At 39.6% G+C, this 19,053-nt stretch overlaps 1 protein-coding gene across 2 annotated transcripts in view; it reads left to right on the top strand.

Annotated features, from left to right (window-relative positions):
* PARN (poly(A)-specific ribonuclease) overlaps positions 1-19,053 on the top strand; it is a 136,932-nt gene that overhangs the window by 34,995 nt on the left and 82,884 nt on the right. For both annotated transcript variants that reach the window (XM_014610789.3, XM_006257847.4), the window contains exons 19-20: positions 7,482-7,537; positions 13,716-13,802. In XM_014610789.3, coding sequence (XP_014466275.1) covers positions 7,482-7,537; positions 13,716-13,802 — 143 coding nt within the window. The remainder of the gene's footprint in view (positions 1-7,481; positions 7,538-13,715; positions 13,803-19,053) is intronic.

Below are 19,053 nucleotides of genomic sequence, written 5' to 3' on the forward strand. Positions count from 1 at the left end.
TGCATTTTACCAACTATATTTTATCACCAGTTCAGCCTTCCCCCTCCCCTCCCCCCACCTACCTATCTCACACCTCTAGACTCTGAACACAACACAAATTTTTGCCTAATAACATTTTATCTACCCATGAAACTGATGATTTGTCAGGTAAACACACAATCCTTCATATGTAAATGTCATACCATGTTTTTGATACTGTGATATTCGGGGAATACTGAAATTGTAAGTTAAGTACTGTCAGCAGGTTTTTATTTAAAATTCCATATCTTGTATTGGCTACATGACATACTAATCCTATTGCTCACAGTGGGCGTATCTGTATGTGTGCTTTACTGCAGAGTTGACTAATTAGCTCTACAGTAAAATGTCATAGTCTACACGTGCTGGTATCAGGGCACAATAAACTAGTTATCTTATGGCTCAGTACTGACTGCACTGAAGTGCACATGTAGACAGTGACCAGAGGCATAACTTGTGCCCAGTCAGCTCATCCAGCTTGGGGCTCAAATTGCTGTTGTCCCAGGTGCGTGTGTAGACGCTGCAACCAGGAGCAGTTGATTCTGGTGTGAACTGCTCCAGAGTTTATTGCGTTGCCTTAATTTCATGTGTAGATGCACCCAGTATGTATCTGTGTACTCTATAATGACCACAAGTTGCATTAACTTTATCATTCTTTGGAAAAAATGTACTAGAATTTACAATTTTTGTAAATTCAAGGGTTAGGGTTAAGATTAGAGTGTGGGTACTAGAATGCATGTTGCACAGTTATTCTTATCTAGATGTTATGTTCCTTGACCATCCAGCCTTCTTTTTCCTGTCCTTGCCTCCCCCTCCCCACCTCCTCCACCTCCCAGCTCAGTGAACTTAACATCAGGCCCACTCGCCTTGATCTTGTCTGTGGAATTTTAGGTTAATATTTATATGCAAGTTCAAGAGAATGAATAATATATTGAAAAATTTTCAGTAGGAACTATTTTGAGGCCCTGATAAAAACAAGGAGATTGAAGGTATGTATAGAGATAATGTGAAAGAAAATATTTTAGGAGTCAGCTCAGTTTAATTGTAGTGTCTTTGTATAATAATTGTGCAAACTGCTTTTAAGCTGTCAAAACCTGCCCTGTCACTGAAGAAATTGTATAGTTTCTGTTGCAGTATGTGCTCAGACCTCTTGCCAAGTAGATGGAGAGTTGTACTACCTGTTATAAATATTCATGTCCATTTTTACGTTTTTTCAAGTAACGTAAATTGCTTTAAGCAAAGGGAAGTCATTTTTGCTACTTATACATGCTGACTTGTGAATTATTTAAGAACTGTAGGAACATTTCTTGAATGGTATTCATGATGTTGACAATAGAAAAGTTACAGTAAATCTAGACAATCTGAATCTATTTTCAATCTGCTAATGTTCCTGTTTTAATATTTTGCTTCTACTGCAATGTGAAACTTAGATACTGAGTAACTGACATACTGTTGCAAGGAAAGCACACATTAAATATTGTTTTTTATGCCTTAAACAGGCTAAGATTCTTCTAGCAATACTGTGTTATAGATATATTTATGGAAATACTGAATAGAATTACTTGCATGCTTTTTCCCTTAACATAAGACCTCCAAAATTTGAGTTGTATATCTTAAGCTGGATTATCTACTGGTAAGAACAAAGACTGTTGTTCTTCACTGGAATAAAACAAAGTAGAGTAGAACAAGTAGACACTGGCTCATGCTTGCTAAAATGACTGCCACTTGTCCCTGGGACTGTAAAGAGCAGGGGCAGAGTCCAATGTTATTCCTCCCAGGTCGGCTGGTAAGGCAGTAGCTTTTGGCTGATTAACTCCTGAGCCAGTTGAGGGTGAGCGAGCTGCTGCATTCAGCTTGTATCTTGATGATACTAAACGTTGCAAGTTGACAACTACATTCTGCCTTCCCAAATAAAGGTGCATGTTTTATTTGGGTGGGAAGGGTGTAGTATGTGAGGAAATATGGCAGTTAATTGCTATCCTTATCAGGAATGTTGCAGGTGGTGATAATGAAGTTTGTAGTCCATATCTGGCCAGAGTGAAGTTTTTTACCATTCTTTCCCTTTTCTTAAAATATCTACAAAAGTCAAGTTAGCTGAGGTGGGCTGTGAATAGTCTGAGTTGGTCTAAAATGCTGCTTATCAGTAAGAAATGAAGTGCTCTTAGAAATTCACTATATATATATATATATATATATATATATTTTTTTTTTTAACAGCCAACTGGAGTACTTCTGTCAGCAGCAGTATTCTCTGTCAAAGCAGTGGAAAGAAACACAAGCTGTGCTAACTGATCTAACTTAATTTTGTTTACATTTTGGGTTTGCATAAGAACGTGCAAAAAAAAAAAAAAAAATCTACAAAATGAGACCTCCCCCCACCTCTGCAAAAAACCCCCAAAACTGTAAAATGAGACCCTCCCCCCCACCCCCGACTAATTATTTCCAACTAAACAGTGCTTGGATTTCAAGTATTTTATAATCAGTTTTGTTTCAAATTATTTATAACAAACTTGCCCACTAGTGAGGGAGTGAATGTAGGGTGTCTTGCTGGTATCAAAACTACTAAATTCAGTGAAAATCATTACCTTATTTTCAAGATTGTGCCTATTACTAGAACATCCCAAAGAACAGTGTTGGTCAGTTGCTTACACCATATTTTTTTCATATAACACACCTTTTCAAAAAAAGAAAAACAGCTGCTAGAAATTAGCATGTGCAGTACATGCAAGGAAATACAGTAAGAACAGTTTCTACTATGGGCTGAGCAGAAGCAAAAGTTAAGCCTGCACATGTTTGATGGGAGAGCAGAACAGTGAGCAGGTTTGGCTCCCTAGTCCCTGTTACTACAAGGAATTTTTTTCTGTTTCATTCTGCCTTTCAGAAACAAGGGCCGTATCTTACTTTGGTGCGTTGTTTTTGAGAGAGTCTGGTATTCCCCAAGGGTTTTCTTTTAGTGAGGGCCTTAAATGATTTCAGTGTTTCCTTTCCCAATCAGTGTAGCCATATCTGAGTCAGATTTAAACTAGGTAGCTTGAGTACCAATAATAATCCTTCTGTGGCAGTGACCAGTGTGATTAATTTACTCTATTTTTCAGGTGCATGTGCAGCCCATAGAGCCCTAGACTGCTTGCAGCATGCGAGTTAGCTTGCATATATCTTCACTCTGTAGAGCTGCTGTGTTGAATTCTAAGCAGCTGAAAAGTGTTTCTTGATTGTAGGTCCAGGCTTTGAGAATCCACTTTGCATACCAGGTCACCTTGGAAGACTTCTAATGACTCAGAGTTGTCTGTGGTAGTGATAAAATAGCACTAGCATTTTCAGAGTCAGTGGCAGTAATTCTTCAGTATAATGTGGAAACTCTTGTTTTCTTAACTATGCTGTAGTATATAGCTGTTAATTTTAAATTAAACTTTCCATAAATAAATTATTTGAGTACAATGTTCTTTGGATAAAGGTGATATCTTTTATCGGACCAGCTAAATAGTTGGAAAAGTTGTTCTTTGCAAGCTTTCTGGTACAAACACCCTTCTTCAGGCACGGGGAGAGTTTGTTGTTTCTTTGTGTTGTGTTGTCTCCACACAAAGCACACAAAGAAACAATAAATTCTCCCTGTAATAAAAGGGAGAATAAAAGATATCGCCTGTACCCAAAGAACTTTGTGTGCCTATGTCCTTAGACCAACAGAGCTACAACCAACAACCCTAAATTATTTGATTGAATGTAGCAAATGCTTTTTGCCCCAAGCTATGGTGCTGTTAAATAGATTTTATGGTTGGAAATGCCCAGTGTCATTGTCAAACTTGCTAAATTATCTAGTTTAATAAACCTAGTGGTTTTTTGTAAAAAAAAACAAAAAACAAAAAACCAAACAAACAAACTCTAGAAAAAATCTGTGGAAAGCAAAATACTGTGTAATTTCAAGTATATTTTGGGTCTCCATGTTGTTCTACAGTTTCTCTGCTTGATGGCACAGTATTCTCAGTCTAAAGACAATAAGATAATTTGGAAGCAGGTAGCTGAACAATAGTTCAAAGGAGGAGGTAGTGCTAGAAAATACTGGCTGGTTTAATAGGTGCTCCTGATGGATCTCAGATTACTTCAGAGGAAAACCAGGATCAAGAAATGACAACCGGTTGGAGATTTCCCTGTCCCAAATAACTATTTGAACCAAATCTGCATGACGAATTTTCAGAGAAACTAGCTGAGATAACCCTCAGTAGGCTTGTGGGGGGGAAGGGAGGGGGTTGTTGTTGGGTTTTTTAGCTCTGCTTCTGTCAACTCTGGCACTATTCCTAAATGAATTACAAAAACATCAATATATCCAGCTAAGCTGTTCTAAACAAATATGTATTAACAGAATTAATTTGTTTAGAGATGGTACTCATGCAAACTTCTATAAGAAAGTGTCTTTACACATAGAAAAGTATAATGTAGATCTATGTTCTGCTCCTAACATGTACCTTATGGCTTTTTTCCTTAAATCCTTTGAAGGTTTTTCTCTATTCTGATGTGCAGAAATGTATACTAGAGAAAATACATAAAAATAAGGTTGAACACTATTATTGAGTACTAAACTATTACTGAAATATTAGCACTGTAGATGCAACTCTGATCCTAAATCTCAGGGGAAACTGATACAGATTTTTTTCATGTAAAAATCACTCCCATATGTCTATTATAATAAACCAAATCCTGATTTGATTGATTTATATAATATAGTTTTTAGTTTGCAAGTGAAGAATGAACAAGGTAGGGTAGTTCTGGATGGAGATTGTGAACGATTAAAACATTTTAACTGTGTGCCATCACTTAGCCAGCAGAATTGTAGGGTGGTTTGAGTGCAGCTTCTTATGGTTTTGAACATGACTATTAATGAGGATAAAGGTGTTTCTCTTAAATGGGTAAGGGCACCAATAGTGACCATCTAGAAATATATGTTTAAAGCATTGGTTAGCTTGCTGGAAGTCTTAAGCATGAGGACTTGTTAACAGGTCGGCCAAATTCCTGTTTTTAGGAAATGTCAATACTACTGTCCCAGCCATGTTGAAAGCTGCTGCTGCTACTTTTTGTCAAGACAGTCTCCATGTGGAATGCCATTTAAAAATTGATACGAAGGAGCTTTCATACTCTAACACTTTTTCTTTAAAAACAATTTTTTTCTAGCTACAGGCCATTTAAAAGCAAGTTTTAGGAAATAGAAATCAATAAAAATGTCATAGATTTCATAGACATTAAGGCAGAAGGGACCTTGCAAGATCATCGGGTCCAGCCCCCTGCCCAAGGGGCAAGAAGTCAGTGGGGGTCAGATCACCTCAACAAGATAATGATCCATGCGTTTCTTAAAAGGTATCCAGAGTTCGCACCACTTCTGGGGGGAGCCTAGTCGAGATTTGGACGGTAAAGAAGTTTTTCCGTATGTCCAGTCTAAAATGGTCTTCCAGCAGTTTGACAGTTAGACCTTGTCTTCCCTTGGGGTGCCCTGGTGAACAGACATTCTCCCAGTTCCTGATGCACACCCCTGATATACTTATCGGCTGCCACCAAGTCACCCCTGATCCTTCGGTTCTCCAGGCTGAAGAGTCCCATGCCTCTCAGACTCTCCTCATAAGGCAGGGATGGGCAAAATGTGGCCTGCGGGCCACACGTGGCCCACCAGACCATTCTATCTGGCCTGCAGGGCCCCTAAAAAAATTTAGAAAATTAATATTTATCTGCCCCCGACTGTCTGTCATGCAGCCCTCGATGGCTTGACAAAACTCAGTAAGCATCCCTCTGTGTGAAATAATTGCCCGCCCCTGTCGTAAGGCCTGTTCTCCTGACCTCTAACCATGTGTGTGGCTCTTTTTGTGTCTTGCTTGAGATGCGTTGGTAGAGATGCAAATCATGCAGCAAACTTTTACTGATTTCCAGGAAACCTACATAAGCAATAATACAAACTTACTTGTTCAATGTAAATACTTTGAATCATTCTATGAAATGTTATCATTTTTTAAATGTCATTCTTAGAGGATTTTGGACATCTTTGATATGAATAAATGCTTCTGAAGTTTATTGGACAGTTGCTATTTTCACTCTTCCCTATATACGCATAGCTGAGTGAAAATTGATATGTATGACTTGCATGAATATAATTGGAACAAGCAATGCTCTTGGACAGTCCAAGTGAGGAAGCAAAGAACTGAAAATATATGGATAATGTGCTGCTTTTTCTTCCGCTCAGTGTTCTGGGCAGTGAGGCACGAGAGATGCTTGCTTTTCTATATCACTGTTGATACAATAGCAGTTATATGGTTAAACTGAACTATTTTCTCTAGCTTGTTACATTAGCACTAATATAAACTAGCATATTCTTATGCAGCATTTTGAATAAGATTATTTTTGGTAAGAATTAAAAAAATGTCAAAGGTAACTTTCACAGAGGTCTGTGGATAAGCAAGATGATTGGGCCTCCTGGCAGTGATGGTAGTTAAACCATGTTAACACATGTTAACAATCAGGATGCTTGGTATACTGTATATAACTTCTAACAGATTTGTTTTTCCATGAGGTCTGTGTAAGGAGGTCTGTGAGCATTTTTAACTACTAGATTCATTAAGGAACCTTCCAGGGAACCTCTCTGTATTAATGTAAACCAAGTGGGCTGAAGTTTATTAGTTTTTTCTGGCTACTTCTACAACCTCTAACTAAGAAATTAACTTTCTTACCATGTCATGCAGAATATTCTTGTTAACTAAGCAAAGGAACAATCAGCAGTGATTTAAAAATAAAAACATTTAAGTCCCCTAATATTTGGTTCACTGGCTGTTGTGATGTCCCATGTTTCGAGAGAAGATTCTGAATACTGCAGCTACTAGCAAACTGCAGGAGCAGTGAATAAAAATAAATTTTGAAGTGACACAGATTTTGGAAGGAGGAGAGGTTTTTTGGTATGCTGTTTTTTGTCATCTCTCTTTGATCCCTTTGAAATAGCATGGTGACCTGTTCTAGGCTGCCTCGTCCCATTAAATGAATTTCTCACAGTGGGGTGCTGAAGATGTAGATGGATAAATCCTAGTGTCTTACTGAGCACATTCAGATTGGTACTTATTGACAGGCCTTCCACTGCCTAAGCAGCCATTAAGTACTTAACTGTATTTGTGCTATACCAGTCAGTTTTTTTTATTGAAACTCTCTCGAAATATGTTTTGGTTTTCTTGTCCATTGGTTCCAGATCAAGGTAGTGAGATAACTATCAATCAGATAATTTATATGGTGTGAATTAAACTGGCTAGTGGAATAGTTCATACCTCTTTATTTTTAATTGGGTCAACATTTGGTGTGTATTTACGCTTTCTGCTTCTATAATATAATTGCTAGGTTAATTAATATGGCTTCTAACTATCTTGAATAAGTAATGTCCAACTAAACTTTATAATAGCTTTTAAGAGAGCTAGCTTGCTAATGACACATTCCTTTTGCTACAGGTTATTTCTTATGAGAGTAACGGACATACCATACCTGAATTTGGAAGGACCAGACTGTAAGTAGTTTGCTTTGCTTGTTTGCTTTTCCTTTTAATCTTATCTTGAATTTATCACGTCTCAAGCAAAGAAGTTCAACCGCATGAGCAAGTGCAGAACTTCTGTTTGTTATTTTAAGACAAATTCATGTGACAATTTTCAGAGGAACTAGCCAAGATAACCCTTGGTAGGCTTGTTGTTGTTGGGGGCGGGGAGAGGTTTGCTTGTTTTTTTGTTTTTTTTTAACTGCTTCCCTCAACTGTGGAATTATTCCTAAATGAATCACAAGAACATTAATATCTCTAGCTAAGCTGTCTTCAAATGTGTATTAATGGAAGTAATTAGTTTAGAGATGATACTCATGCTGACTTCTATAAGAAGGTATCTTGACACATAGAAAAGTATGGTGTAGGTCTGTGCTCTGCTCCTAACATGTACCCTATGGCTAGAACACGGGAATTCAGTCACAATTGAACCATATTCAAAATTAACAAAAAGTCTAAATTTACTGATGCCCTTTTTATAATAAACAAATGCAAAAATAATTCAGTACGTTTGTAACTTTGGATGGAGTATCTTCCCTATGCATGAAATACAACCCAAAAATGGCTTAATGAGATCAGATTGTACTTTCTGTGGCAAGTTTAGTGTAGTTGAATATAACATGTTTTCCCTTTATTCTAACTGCCTTTCTTTGATAATAGTAGCCCAAAGTAATATTTACAATCTTGAAGCTTTGCAAGATGGCCAGTTTTATTTTTTGCAGTTAAAGAATACATGGTAGTGAATATTTAACTACTTAATAATTTCACTTAAAACATTCTGTTTGTAACATTGCTTAGCTTTAGCCTAAGCATAAGATTTTCAGGCCAAATGCAGTTGCAGCAAAATTGTAAGTGGTGAAAATTAAATCTTAAAGCAGTGGTTCTTAACTGTGTTAGACTCAAGGCACTCCTCCATAACTTTTGAGACTTTATCAGTGCCCTGTATCAAAAATTTACTTATTACAGTGCTTATCTTTTCATATCTGGTGTGTCCTTGATAGGACTGTGTGGGTTACCAGCTGAGAATCAATGATCTAGCAAATGCTTCCATCATTCCTGCAGTGGGGATGAAGAGAGCAGACATTTGCTTCTTGCAATTTTGCATCAGAACTAAATGTCTGCAAAGAATTTGTTGTTACTGCACCAGTTAGCACTAACATTCACTAGAGAGACTCTCAAAAGTTAATGTTGCTGGCAAAATTGGGGCTCAGATGGACCCAGCCCTCCCACAAGCCTCTAGGACAGGGGCAGGCAAAATATGGCCCATGGACTGCATCCGGCCCATGGTGCCCACCAATGAATTGTACCCTGCCCAGCCCTTCTGCCCACAAGGATGGGAGCGAGGCGCCCATGTACCCAAACACACCCTATTGTGCATGAATGCCACGTGACCCTGGAGGCTGGGGGACACAGCGAGTTCCTGCAGGCGGCAGCAGCACTGTCAGCGGTGGGAGCATGGCTGTGGTAAGCGGGGAGCTCCCACATGGTAAGAAGGGGAGGTGGCGAGCACCCTTAAAAGGATCTCCTGCTACCCCACTTGAGAATCATTGTTTTTAAAATAAAGTCAGTGACTGAACACAGCGAAGTGGCTCCATGATTAATCAAAATGATGAGATGATGTCATATATCTTGACTTCAAAAAAGCCTTCGATCTGGTGTCCCATGATCGTCTCTTGGAGAAACTGGCCAATTGTCGCCTTGGGTCCTCCACGATCCACTGGCTGGAAAATTGGCTCCGGGGTCGGACCCAGAGGGTAGTAATTGATGGAAGTCACTCATCGTGGTGTCCTGTGACCAGTGGGGTCCCCCAGGGCTCTGTCCTTGGACCCATACTGTTCAACATCTTCATTAATGATGTGGACACTGGAGTCAGAAGCGGACTGGCCAAGTTCGCCGATGACACCAAACTTCGGGGCAAAGCATCCACACCAGAAGACAGGCGGGTGATCCAGGCTGACCTGGACAGGCTCAGCAAGTGGGCGGACGAGAATCTGATGGTGTTCAACGCCGATAAATGCAAGGTTCTCCACCTTGGGGGAAAAAAAACCCGCAGCATCCTTATAGGCTCGGCAGTGCTATGTTGGCTAGCACTATGGAAGAAAGAGACTTGGGGGTCATCATTGACCACAAGATGAACATGAGCCTGCAATGCGATGCTGCGGCTAGTAAAGCGACCAAAACGCTGGCTTGCATCCATAGATGCTTCTCAAGCAAATCCCGCGACGTCATTGTCCCCCTGTACTCGGCCTTAGTGAGGCCGCAGCTAGAGTACTGCGTCCAGTTTTGGGCTCCACAATTCAAAAAGGATGTGGAGAAGCTTGAGAGAGTCCAGAGAAGAGCCACGCGCATGATCAGAGGTCAGGGAAGCAGACCCTACGATGACAGGCTGAGAGCCCTGGGGCTCTTTAGCCTGGAAAAGCGCAGGCTCAGGGGTGATCTGATGGCCACCTATAAGTTTATCGGGGTGACCACCAGTATCTGGGGGAACGTTTGTTCACCAGAGCGCCCCAAGGGATGACGAGGTCAAATGGTCACAAACTACTACAAGATCTTTTCAGGCTGGACATAAGGAAGAATTTCTTTACTGTCCGAGCCCCCAAGGTCTGGAACAGCCTGCCACCGGAGGTGGTTCAAGCGCCTTCATTGAACACCTTCAAGATGAAACTGGATGCTTATCTTGCTGGGATCCTATGACCCCAGCTGACTTACTGCCCTTTGGGCGGGGGGCTGGACTCGATCTTCTGAGGTCCCTTTCAGCCCTAATGTCTATGAAATCTATGAAAAGCAAAACTTTGATTAAGATCAATAAGACTCACAGGTGTGGAATCTTAATAGTTTGAGATGGAAAACACAATGTGGAAACCATCATGCCATACAAATGTTAGATATTTGGATGCCTTATCTTGATATATCCACTTTAAAGCTATGTTCCAAGGTGATTCTAGTTTTTGATTATACAAAGGCTTAATTTTAACTTAGGGAAGCTTAATATGTAAATGCCTAAAATATTTTTGGCCAGACAAGGGTTTTTGTGAGCGATTTCTTTTATTGAATAGTTGGGCTAAAGTTAGACAAGTTTTAGAAATGCAGGGCACTTTTCATTCATAATTCCTGGACCATCATTGTTACATCATCACTGCAACATTACCTAACCTATTTTTATTTATTTAATTAAAAATAAGTGGTTTAATAAGTGGTTTATAAATTCTTCTACCAATTAGCATTTTTCTTGCTTTGATACCTTTTTTCTCTGTGCACTGAATGAAGAATGTCCTTCTCTAACAAGTAGTCTTTCAATAGCTTAATTGAATACTCAGAGGGAGGTGGTTGTTGCTTGAGAGAGAAATGTTAATTGTGAAAGATACAAGTCTAGTTATTTATGAATATGGAATATGACTATAAAAGTAGTTAGTTATTTTATGGCTATCTGGGGTTATTGAAGTAGTTTTTGCTTATATAAACTTCAGTGTTAAGCCTTTAGTTGGGAATGTAGCTCCCTTTTTCTAGGATAGCAGTTTGCCTGTACTATATGTCAGGGGTCGTTAAGAAATGATATCTCAGCTGCTAAACTGTGGAGTTACTACTTCCAGGTGCTGTCTAATTACAAGACATGTTTTGTTGTCTCAACTTTGGAAAGAATGCTTAACAGTTTGTCTCTTTAAAGCGATAAAGACAATTGTCTGAGAGCTGTTTGCAAAGGGAAAAACTGATGGAGTCTTCTGGAGGTCTGAGGTAGTTAGGCATTCCTAAACTTCCAGAGGGACGATAAGCTTAGGGTAGATGATCAGTTGGACCTTTTTTTCTTTTAAAAATCTTTCTTTTTCTCTGTTCTCCTATAAAAATTAAACAAAGTTGAAAAAGCTGCCTGACCACTTCTTCTCACCTCTGCTGCCTGCTAGGTAAATTCCTGAAGGTTTGCCCCCTGAAAACCTTCCTTATTTGGGCCTTCTGGGTATATATGGTCCACAAGGTAGCCCAATGTAAAACGGAGAAATCATGTGATAGCCCAGGGCCCAATGTAAAAGGGAGATGGCATGTGATGGTATTATAGTTGGGTAAAGGCTTGCAGGCATGCTTAGGGAAAGGGTCAGTTGTAGTTAGTCTTGTAACTAATGTAAGTATTGTTCCCTTTATGACAACTTTTAAAACAAACTGCTGTGAAAGTTTTTGGTGAATAATTTAATAACCCATTCTACTTTCTAGATGTGTTGAATAGGTGTTGTGGAACACTAAAATCATGAATAGTCATGTGTAAATATCCTTGACTTAAGCTAATTCTAAGGCCTTGTTACTTATCAAAGGGAGGGTTCAAAGTGCAGTAAAATAAGTGTGAAAGGTAAAAATTGATAACCTTTATTCAGTGAGGATTATAATTATTTTATAATGTTCTCATTTTTCCTACTTTGTATATAAACAGATGTTGTTTAAATCTACATCTTGTGCTCTAGAATTAATTTTACATTTTACAATTTTAAGTATGATGCACTGATTTAAAAAAAAAAAAAAAAAGATTTGAATTGTTTGTTTACCCTGATCTCTGGCACACCAGAAGAAATAGCTCTTCCATAATCCTATATTTTAAACTTATCTGTTCTTTTAAGTGGGGCTATATTCATCAGTAAAATTTGAAATAATATATATAAAATGTACATGAATGTTTATTTCCCCCTCTTAAGTAGAGACTTTAAACATTGCTATGAATAATATGTCTGAATGTCATTCCAGTATTGTTTGTCTTGAGTTTATTTAACATGCTTTTTTGGTTTGTGTGTATGCAAGGTTTTTTAAGCTGCTAAATTTCAACTGAAATCTGAAAAAATTACTTACAGTATTCCTGATTTGCATTTTTTACAAATGTTACCATCTTAAACTGTCATAGTATTAGTGGTTTCTAGAGAAATTCTGCGTTTTTTAAAATCAACATAACTGACCATACAGGGGAGACAGCAATAAATGCCTTGAAAATAAAGATCCAGTTTGGTCAAGATGAATGAGCCACACGCGAAGCAGTACTTTCACTACTTATGATATTAATCACATTAATCATGCAGTATATTGGGCAATATTGTTGGGGTCACAAAATAAAAAATAGGGTATAAGTATGTAGGGCTGTTTGACTTGGGATAGAGTATTTCCATTGACAGTCACAGCAAGCAAATGCTACCTTGGAACTTTACAAGGGCGGATAGGACATGTCAGTTCTTCAGTCCTCACGCAGTCAGTAATGTATTTTGGTAAAAAGTTGTACTTTTGAGCCAGTTTTCCTTAAATAGTTCACTGAAAGCTTCTGCTGCATAGTATGGGCTTCTGGCAATATAGTAAACGCTATCCTATGCATCAGATCTCTTTTAGGTAGCACAGAGAAGAGTCATTGTGTTGCCGTGTCCTGGTTAAAGTAGGGCACTGAGGATTCTAAGCAAAGGGGTTATTGCATTTGTTTTTGGAAATCCTGTTATACAGTAGTCTCTAAGGGTGTATGCACTCACTCATGCAACGCAATGCTGGGTGCTTTTGAAAACACCCAGCGCTGCGTCCCATGCATTTATATAAATGGTGAAATGCACATCAGCACTAAGAAAATGCCGGTAACATGCTTTTTCAAAGGCGTCTTAGTTTCAAAGCACACGGTCACCGTTTTCTTAGTGCTGACGCACAGTTTGCCATTTATACAAGTGCAGCGCTGGGCGCACCAGTTCACATGCTCCGCAGACTCGATTAATCGAATCTGCTCCAATGCATTAGATTTCCAGCACATTGGAGCAGACAAATGTACATGTATAAATTCCCTAAGTGAAGAGCAAAATGGTAAAATACAGTTACTGATTTAAGTTGCAACATGAAGAGGTTAGGCACTTTTGGTTTCCCTTTGAATGTGGTATAAGAGGGGCTGGAGACCAAGCACCAAAATGTGGAGAGCTTTGGACAGTTTTTGTGGCATGCACAATTTTCAGTTTCACATACAGATGAGTCAGTTGGACAAACTGACTTGTATAAATATAGTAACTCTGTGCAGTTATCATAATCTTAATCAAGGTTTAAATGTAAAGCTGTTTCTTTACTTTTTTTTTTACATTTTAGATAAATAACACCAATTCATATCTTGAAAAAATAATGGGTAACTGGTTTTATTAAATGCTTTTTTTACATCTTGTAGTGCAGCCAAAACGGGATCATGTTCTTCATGTTACGTTTCCCAAAGAGTGGAAGACCAGTGACCTTTACCAGCTCTTCAGTGCCTTTGGTGAGTAATGCTTACCCTTTCCAAAAAATTTCTCATGGTTTTCCATGGGTTCTCCATAACACCAGTTTTTACACTTGCTTCGAAACTTCTAAATAAAACCATTTATGATTTAGGTCCCATACAGTCGTTCGGTTTCTCCTGGGAGAGTCGCTGCTTTCCCAGGAGAAATCACGAGTGAACAGATGTTCAGGCTTTTTCTCCCATAGTAAAAATGGCCGCTACCAGAGGAAAAATAACACCCAGCCTTAAATCATTCCCAGGAGTTTCTCCTGGGAGAGCAAATGGATTCATAGATGCTAGTGTCCATACATGCTGTAGCTTGTCTCAGAAGAGAACATAATCTTTCAGTGTCTCCCTTCCCTTCAAGTGTGTCCCTTGCTGGATTCTGCTGCTCCAGTAAGGGGCAGAATGCACCCCCTTTAAAATCTGCACGTTGTGCTGCAGGGAAAAACAGGCTGACCATGAGCAGTCTGGGTCTGCCAATCAGAGCTGTTGCCAGGCAGACTAAGGAAGGCTTCAAAACATCCTGTGATTTCCATGCCCCCCCCCCCCCCCCCCCCCCCCAAATATTCAAATGTATGTACATGTGGCTGTGGGTAAGTTTCTTTACCGGGAGAACAAACCTGGGAGAAGTCTCCCAGATTATTTGAATGTGTTCACCCAACTGTCAGTACTTTAAAAAGGCCCTGCTAGTATTTTATCTATTAAAGAACTGTTATCAACTTACTTCAGCTAAAAACAGGTTTCAGTCTTACAGCTTGGTGTTATAGAAACTGGACCTCTCACTTTTTGAAAGCAAACCAATGCATGATATTTTAGAGTTAAGGTAAATAGACTAGCATTTGATCAAACACTGATGATGTTTCAGGCACTTACTATTTAAGACATTTGGGTGTCAGAAAATCAGAATTCAGTGGCTGTGGGTGGGGATTCATTGCAGGCTTTCACTTGCATATATGATTCTGCTTCAGTTTTACTCTAATCCTCCCACTGATGGAGCAGATACACACACCCTCCCTTTTTTCTCTCAAATCTAATCCCAGAAGTCTGAGCCTCAGAATTTGCTGACAGCGTCTGGAAAGTAGTTTTCATGTGGTGCTGGGTTTTATTTAAACTTGATAAACTGCTTTATGACAGCTAAAAATACAAATCAAATATAATTCTTGTAAGTAAATGTAGTAACCACAAGAATATTTGATCTCCAATGAGAGGAGACACGCTTGCAATGTATTCTTTGCTATGCAAGTTTGAGGCTGTGTTTGGTTCATACCATTGCCATGTTCTCTTCATGTGGCAGGATCTTTATAAATAAAGATTTCATGCTACTCAAAATTTTGCCCTTCTTTACATCTGGATTTGAAAATATATCATGTTTTCTTGGTTCTAAGCCTTTGGGGTTATGTGGAACTAAAAAGTATACGCTTTTTATTTTATTTTCTCTTCCACGCTATGCTGCTAATATACTGGCTGGGTCTTAGTATTCTAATTTGGGAAGTTGGGTGTACAATGTTGGCTTAACCATAGAGATTTTCTAGAAATGCATAGAATGAAGAATTCTTTGGATGTGTACATTATGAGTTGTGAATTCTTTGTTTCTTCAGAGAGCATCAGTTTAGAAACTACAGGGTGCATCTACACACGCAGTTTGAAGCTATAAACTCTGGAGCAGTTTGAGCTGGAGTAACCTACTCCTAGGCTCAGTGTCTATACATGCACCCGGAATAGCAGCAATTTGAGCTGGGGTGGAACAGTTTATGCTAGGCTTGCTCCTGCCCTGCTCTGCCGTGGGCTTTGGATAGTGGCAGAAGGGGCTGGCTGGGGCATGAGGGTGCTGAAAGTGTGGAGCTATGTGGCTAGGCGGCAGGCAGGAATCTGGCCCCCTTACGCCTAGGTTGATGGCACAATTTATGCCAATGGTCAGTGTCTACACATGTATTTCATTACTCTGCTGTAAGATAGTACTGACCCTGACAGTACTATCTTACGGCAGTGTTAGTTTACTGCAGCCTAATACCATCTCTCATGTAGATGGGGGACACTTTACTATACAGCTAATTAGTCTACTCTGCAGTAAGTTGCACATGTAGATATGGCCACAGAAACTCAGATCTGATGTTGGATTCATTTCCTTTCATAGTGATAGCATGTGTTGCAGACATTGTTCATGGCCACTAGGGGTCACACTTGTGCAATACTATTTAATTTAGGAAACAGTCCTTTGAGAAATAAGCACCTTGTACTTAGAGTACACTAATACAGAGCACTTGAGTTCTTAAGAATTCAGAGTCCATTTACAGTTGATTAACTTAATTTTCTTAGCATCCTAGGAGTCATACTATCTAGTACAGACAGAGGAAAAAAATGAGGTAAAATGAGACTGAGAGAGTGACTAGTCAAGAAATGTCAAAGCGTCAGTAGTCCTGACAAATCAGATCTTCCTACTCTTCCAGCTTAGCAGACAATTGTTTTTTTTAAACAAGGACTTCTGGCAGGGGTGGGTGATAGATAAAATTTAAATAAAAAATAATTAGGTTAAAATATGAGCTCTTTAATTTCATAATGTTATTCACTTTTAACTTCATAATAAATAAATGTCTTAAATGTTTGGTCTAGTGAGAACAATGCTTGTAATAAACACTTGAGACACTTGCCAGTGAGCCACTGCAGTGTTTAAAGTAAGAGGATGCAGACTGAGATTTACTGCCCTGAAAAAGACATTCATGCTTTTAATGTTTCATGCTGCATACCAACTATGCACCTGTTCATAATATAAGATTTTTTTTTTACAATCTTATGGCAGACTGTTTTAAAGCATTCCTATTAGAAGCACTGGTCAGACATAAAAGCAAAGAATGGGCAATCTCCTAAGAGTCTTCTTTTCTTTCGTTTCTTTTAGGGCTTGAATTGGTATAGAATACTTTAACACTTGTCACTTGATGACAAGTCTGACGGTACTTAAAATAACATTTTATGCTAGTCATTGTAGTTCTTGTTTGTTGTTTCATTATCAGCTAAGGAAACACTTTCAGGTGTTTTGGATTCAGTCAGTGTATCATCAGATTGTTATCACCAGAATGAGTGAGTTTGATTTAATCAGAATTTAACATACAATTTTACTGAGATAAAAAAACCCTGGAAAGAAATGAATGATGGGGTTTTTTTTTCTATCAGAGCTTAGTGAACATCAAAGTGTAAAATGCACAAATGACAAAATATTTTTAAAAACTCCGTTTTAATAATTGAAGCTTTTACATAGTGACTAGAACATTTTAATAGGCCTGCTTTTTAAAAGCAAAGCCTTTGTACTGCACACCTACAGTTCCTGTTGGTGCTGCAAGTACACAAGTACTGAGGCAACAGTTTCTTTTTCAAGTGTTAATCAACGGTGATGCATTAAAATATTTATATCCGCGTCCTGAAGTCAGTGTTTAAAGGTGGTTAGCTTGCAATTTAAAGATGAAGTAATTACATCATGATTTTGGAAGTGAACTGCCTAGTTAAAAAAATGAAAACTTTAAATACAATGGTAGTAATATATTCTGAATACCATCCATATACCAATTTGTCCTTAACATTTTTGCATTACCATCCTGGGGTAGACTTTCTAAACATTTTTCTGCTGTCTTGTGATCTTGGTACTCTGTCCTCTCTTCAGGAAGGTGAATTGGCTTATTAAGCCTTCTCAGCTATTCAGTGAGCAAATATTGTTTGCATTACTCTACAAGTATGTGTCGTAATTGCCTGCTCTCCCAAGGTAAATGTGTTAAACTCATTTTACTGTCATGCAAAATGGGCAACCAGAAACTGTTGCAGCTCTATCATGTTGAATTAAATTATTACCTACGTAATAATTTTTAGTTATTTATTTATTTATTTTGGCATGAAAGCCGAAGAAAATAATTTAGGGAATGCTACTATCCATGCTGCTTGAGTAAAGTATTCTGTCAGCATAATCATAGTCAGTGAAAAGTAGTGCTGGGAGGGACCTCCAGAGGTCATCTAGTACAACCCCCTGTCTGAGGCAGGATCATCCATATCCAAACCAATGTGACCCAATCCATATTCTAAACCAGGAGTAGGCAACGGTTTTTGGCCAGAGTGCCGAAAAAACCACAATGTCTACCTTGGAAGGTGCCGGAGTGCTGGCATGCCAGAAAAACAAAATGGGGCGGGGGAGTGTACATGGCAGGCTGCACTGCATATTGGTATATTTAATAATCATAAATGTTGCCTTTGTTGTGTATTCCTTTTTTGTTGAGCATGTTGCAGTGAGACAGAAAAAAGAGACAAATAAGCAAAAGAGGAGAGCAGAGAGAGAACCAGACACACGCACACAGAGAACCATGTGCACAAATGCAGAGAACCAGAACACGCCCAGAACAGACATATGCACACACATCCAGAACCAGACACGTGCGCGCACAGACGCACAAGACCAGAAAAAGGGCAGACAAATGCGCAGAACCAGATGTGTGGGCACATGGAGCTGGGCTCCTGTGCCATTGGACAAAATCCACTCTGAGGCGTGTGTGCACCTGCTGGTATGGAGCTAATGCTGGATCCCAGAGCAGATGTTTGTAGCCTCCTGGCTGCAGCTGGCCCTGGTTCTGGGTAGCTGCTGCCAACCACAGCAGGGCTTGCAGTTTCCCAGCTGCCTGCTGGGAGCAGCCCAGGCCTCGTGGCTGGCAGCAGCTGCCTAGATCCCAGGTCGGCAGTGGCGTGCCGAGCAAAGTGGCCTCATGTGCTGTGCTCGGCACACGTGCCGGGGGTTGCTGACCCCTGGTCTAAACTCTACTTAGAACCTAATGCCCTAACCCACCACAGGTAAAGCAGGGGAGCCACAGCAACCAACCTCCTACTTCTATGAAATGTTGTCAATATATGTTCAAGGGATCCTGGGTAGAGGGCCATGCTTCCTCCCCTCTTCCTCCTGCAGCGGAGGAAGACAAAGACCCCCACAGTCGGTACCAATCTGACCATGAGGTAAAATTCCTTCCTGACCTCAGCTATGGCATTTGGTCTGACCCTGAGCAAAGGGGCAAGACTCTGAAGCCAGGACCCTTCAGCTGTGGTCCCAGCAGGAGCATTGGCACACCCCAGTCAAAGTCCCCAGCCACAGCTGTAGCCAACACCCAATGCCTCTGAGGGAGACTTAAAAACACTGACACATGTAGCAGAAAAGGGGATGGGGGTCAACCAGTAAAGCCCAGGAGCATAGGAAATACCCTTAGTAGAACATTGGGATAGCTAC

Source organism: Alligator mississippiensis, chromosome 13 (genome assembly GCF_030867095.1).
Source record: "Alligator mississippiensis isolate rAllMis1 chromosome 13, rAllMis1, whole genome shotgun sequence".
Lineage (NCBI taxonomy): Eukaryota > Metazoa > Chordata > Crocodylia > Alligatoridae > Alligator > Alligator mississippiensis.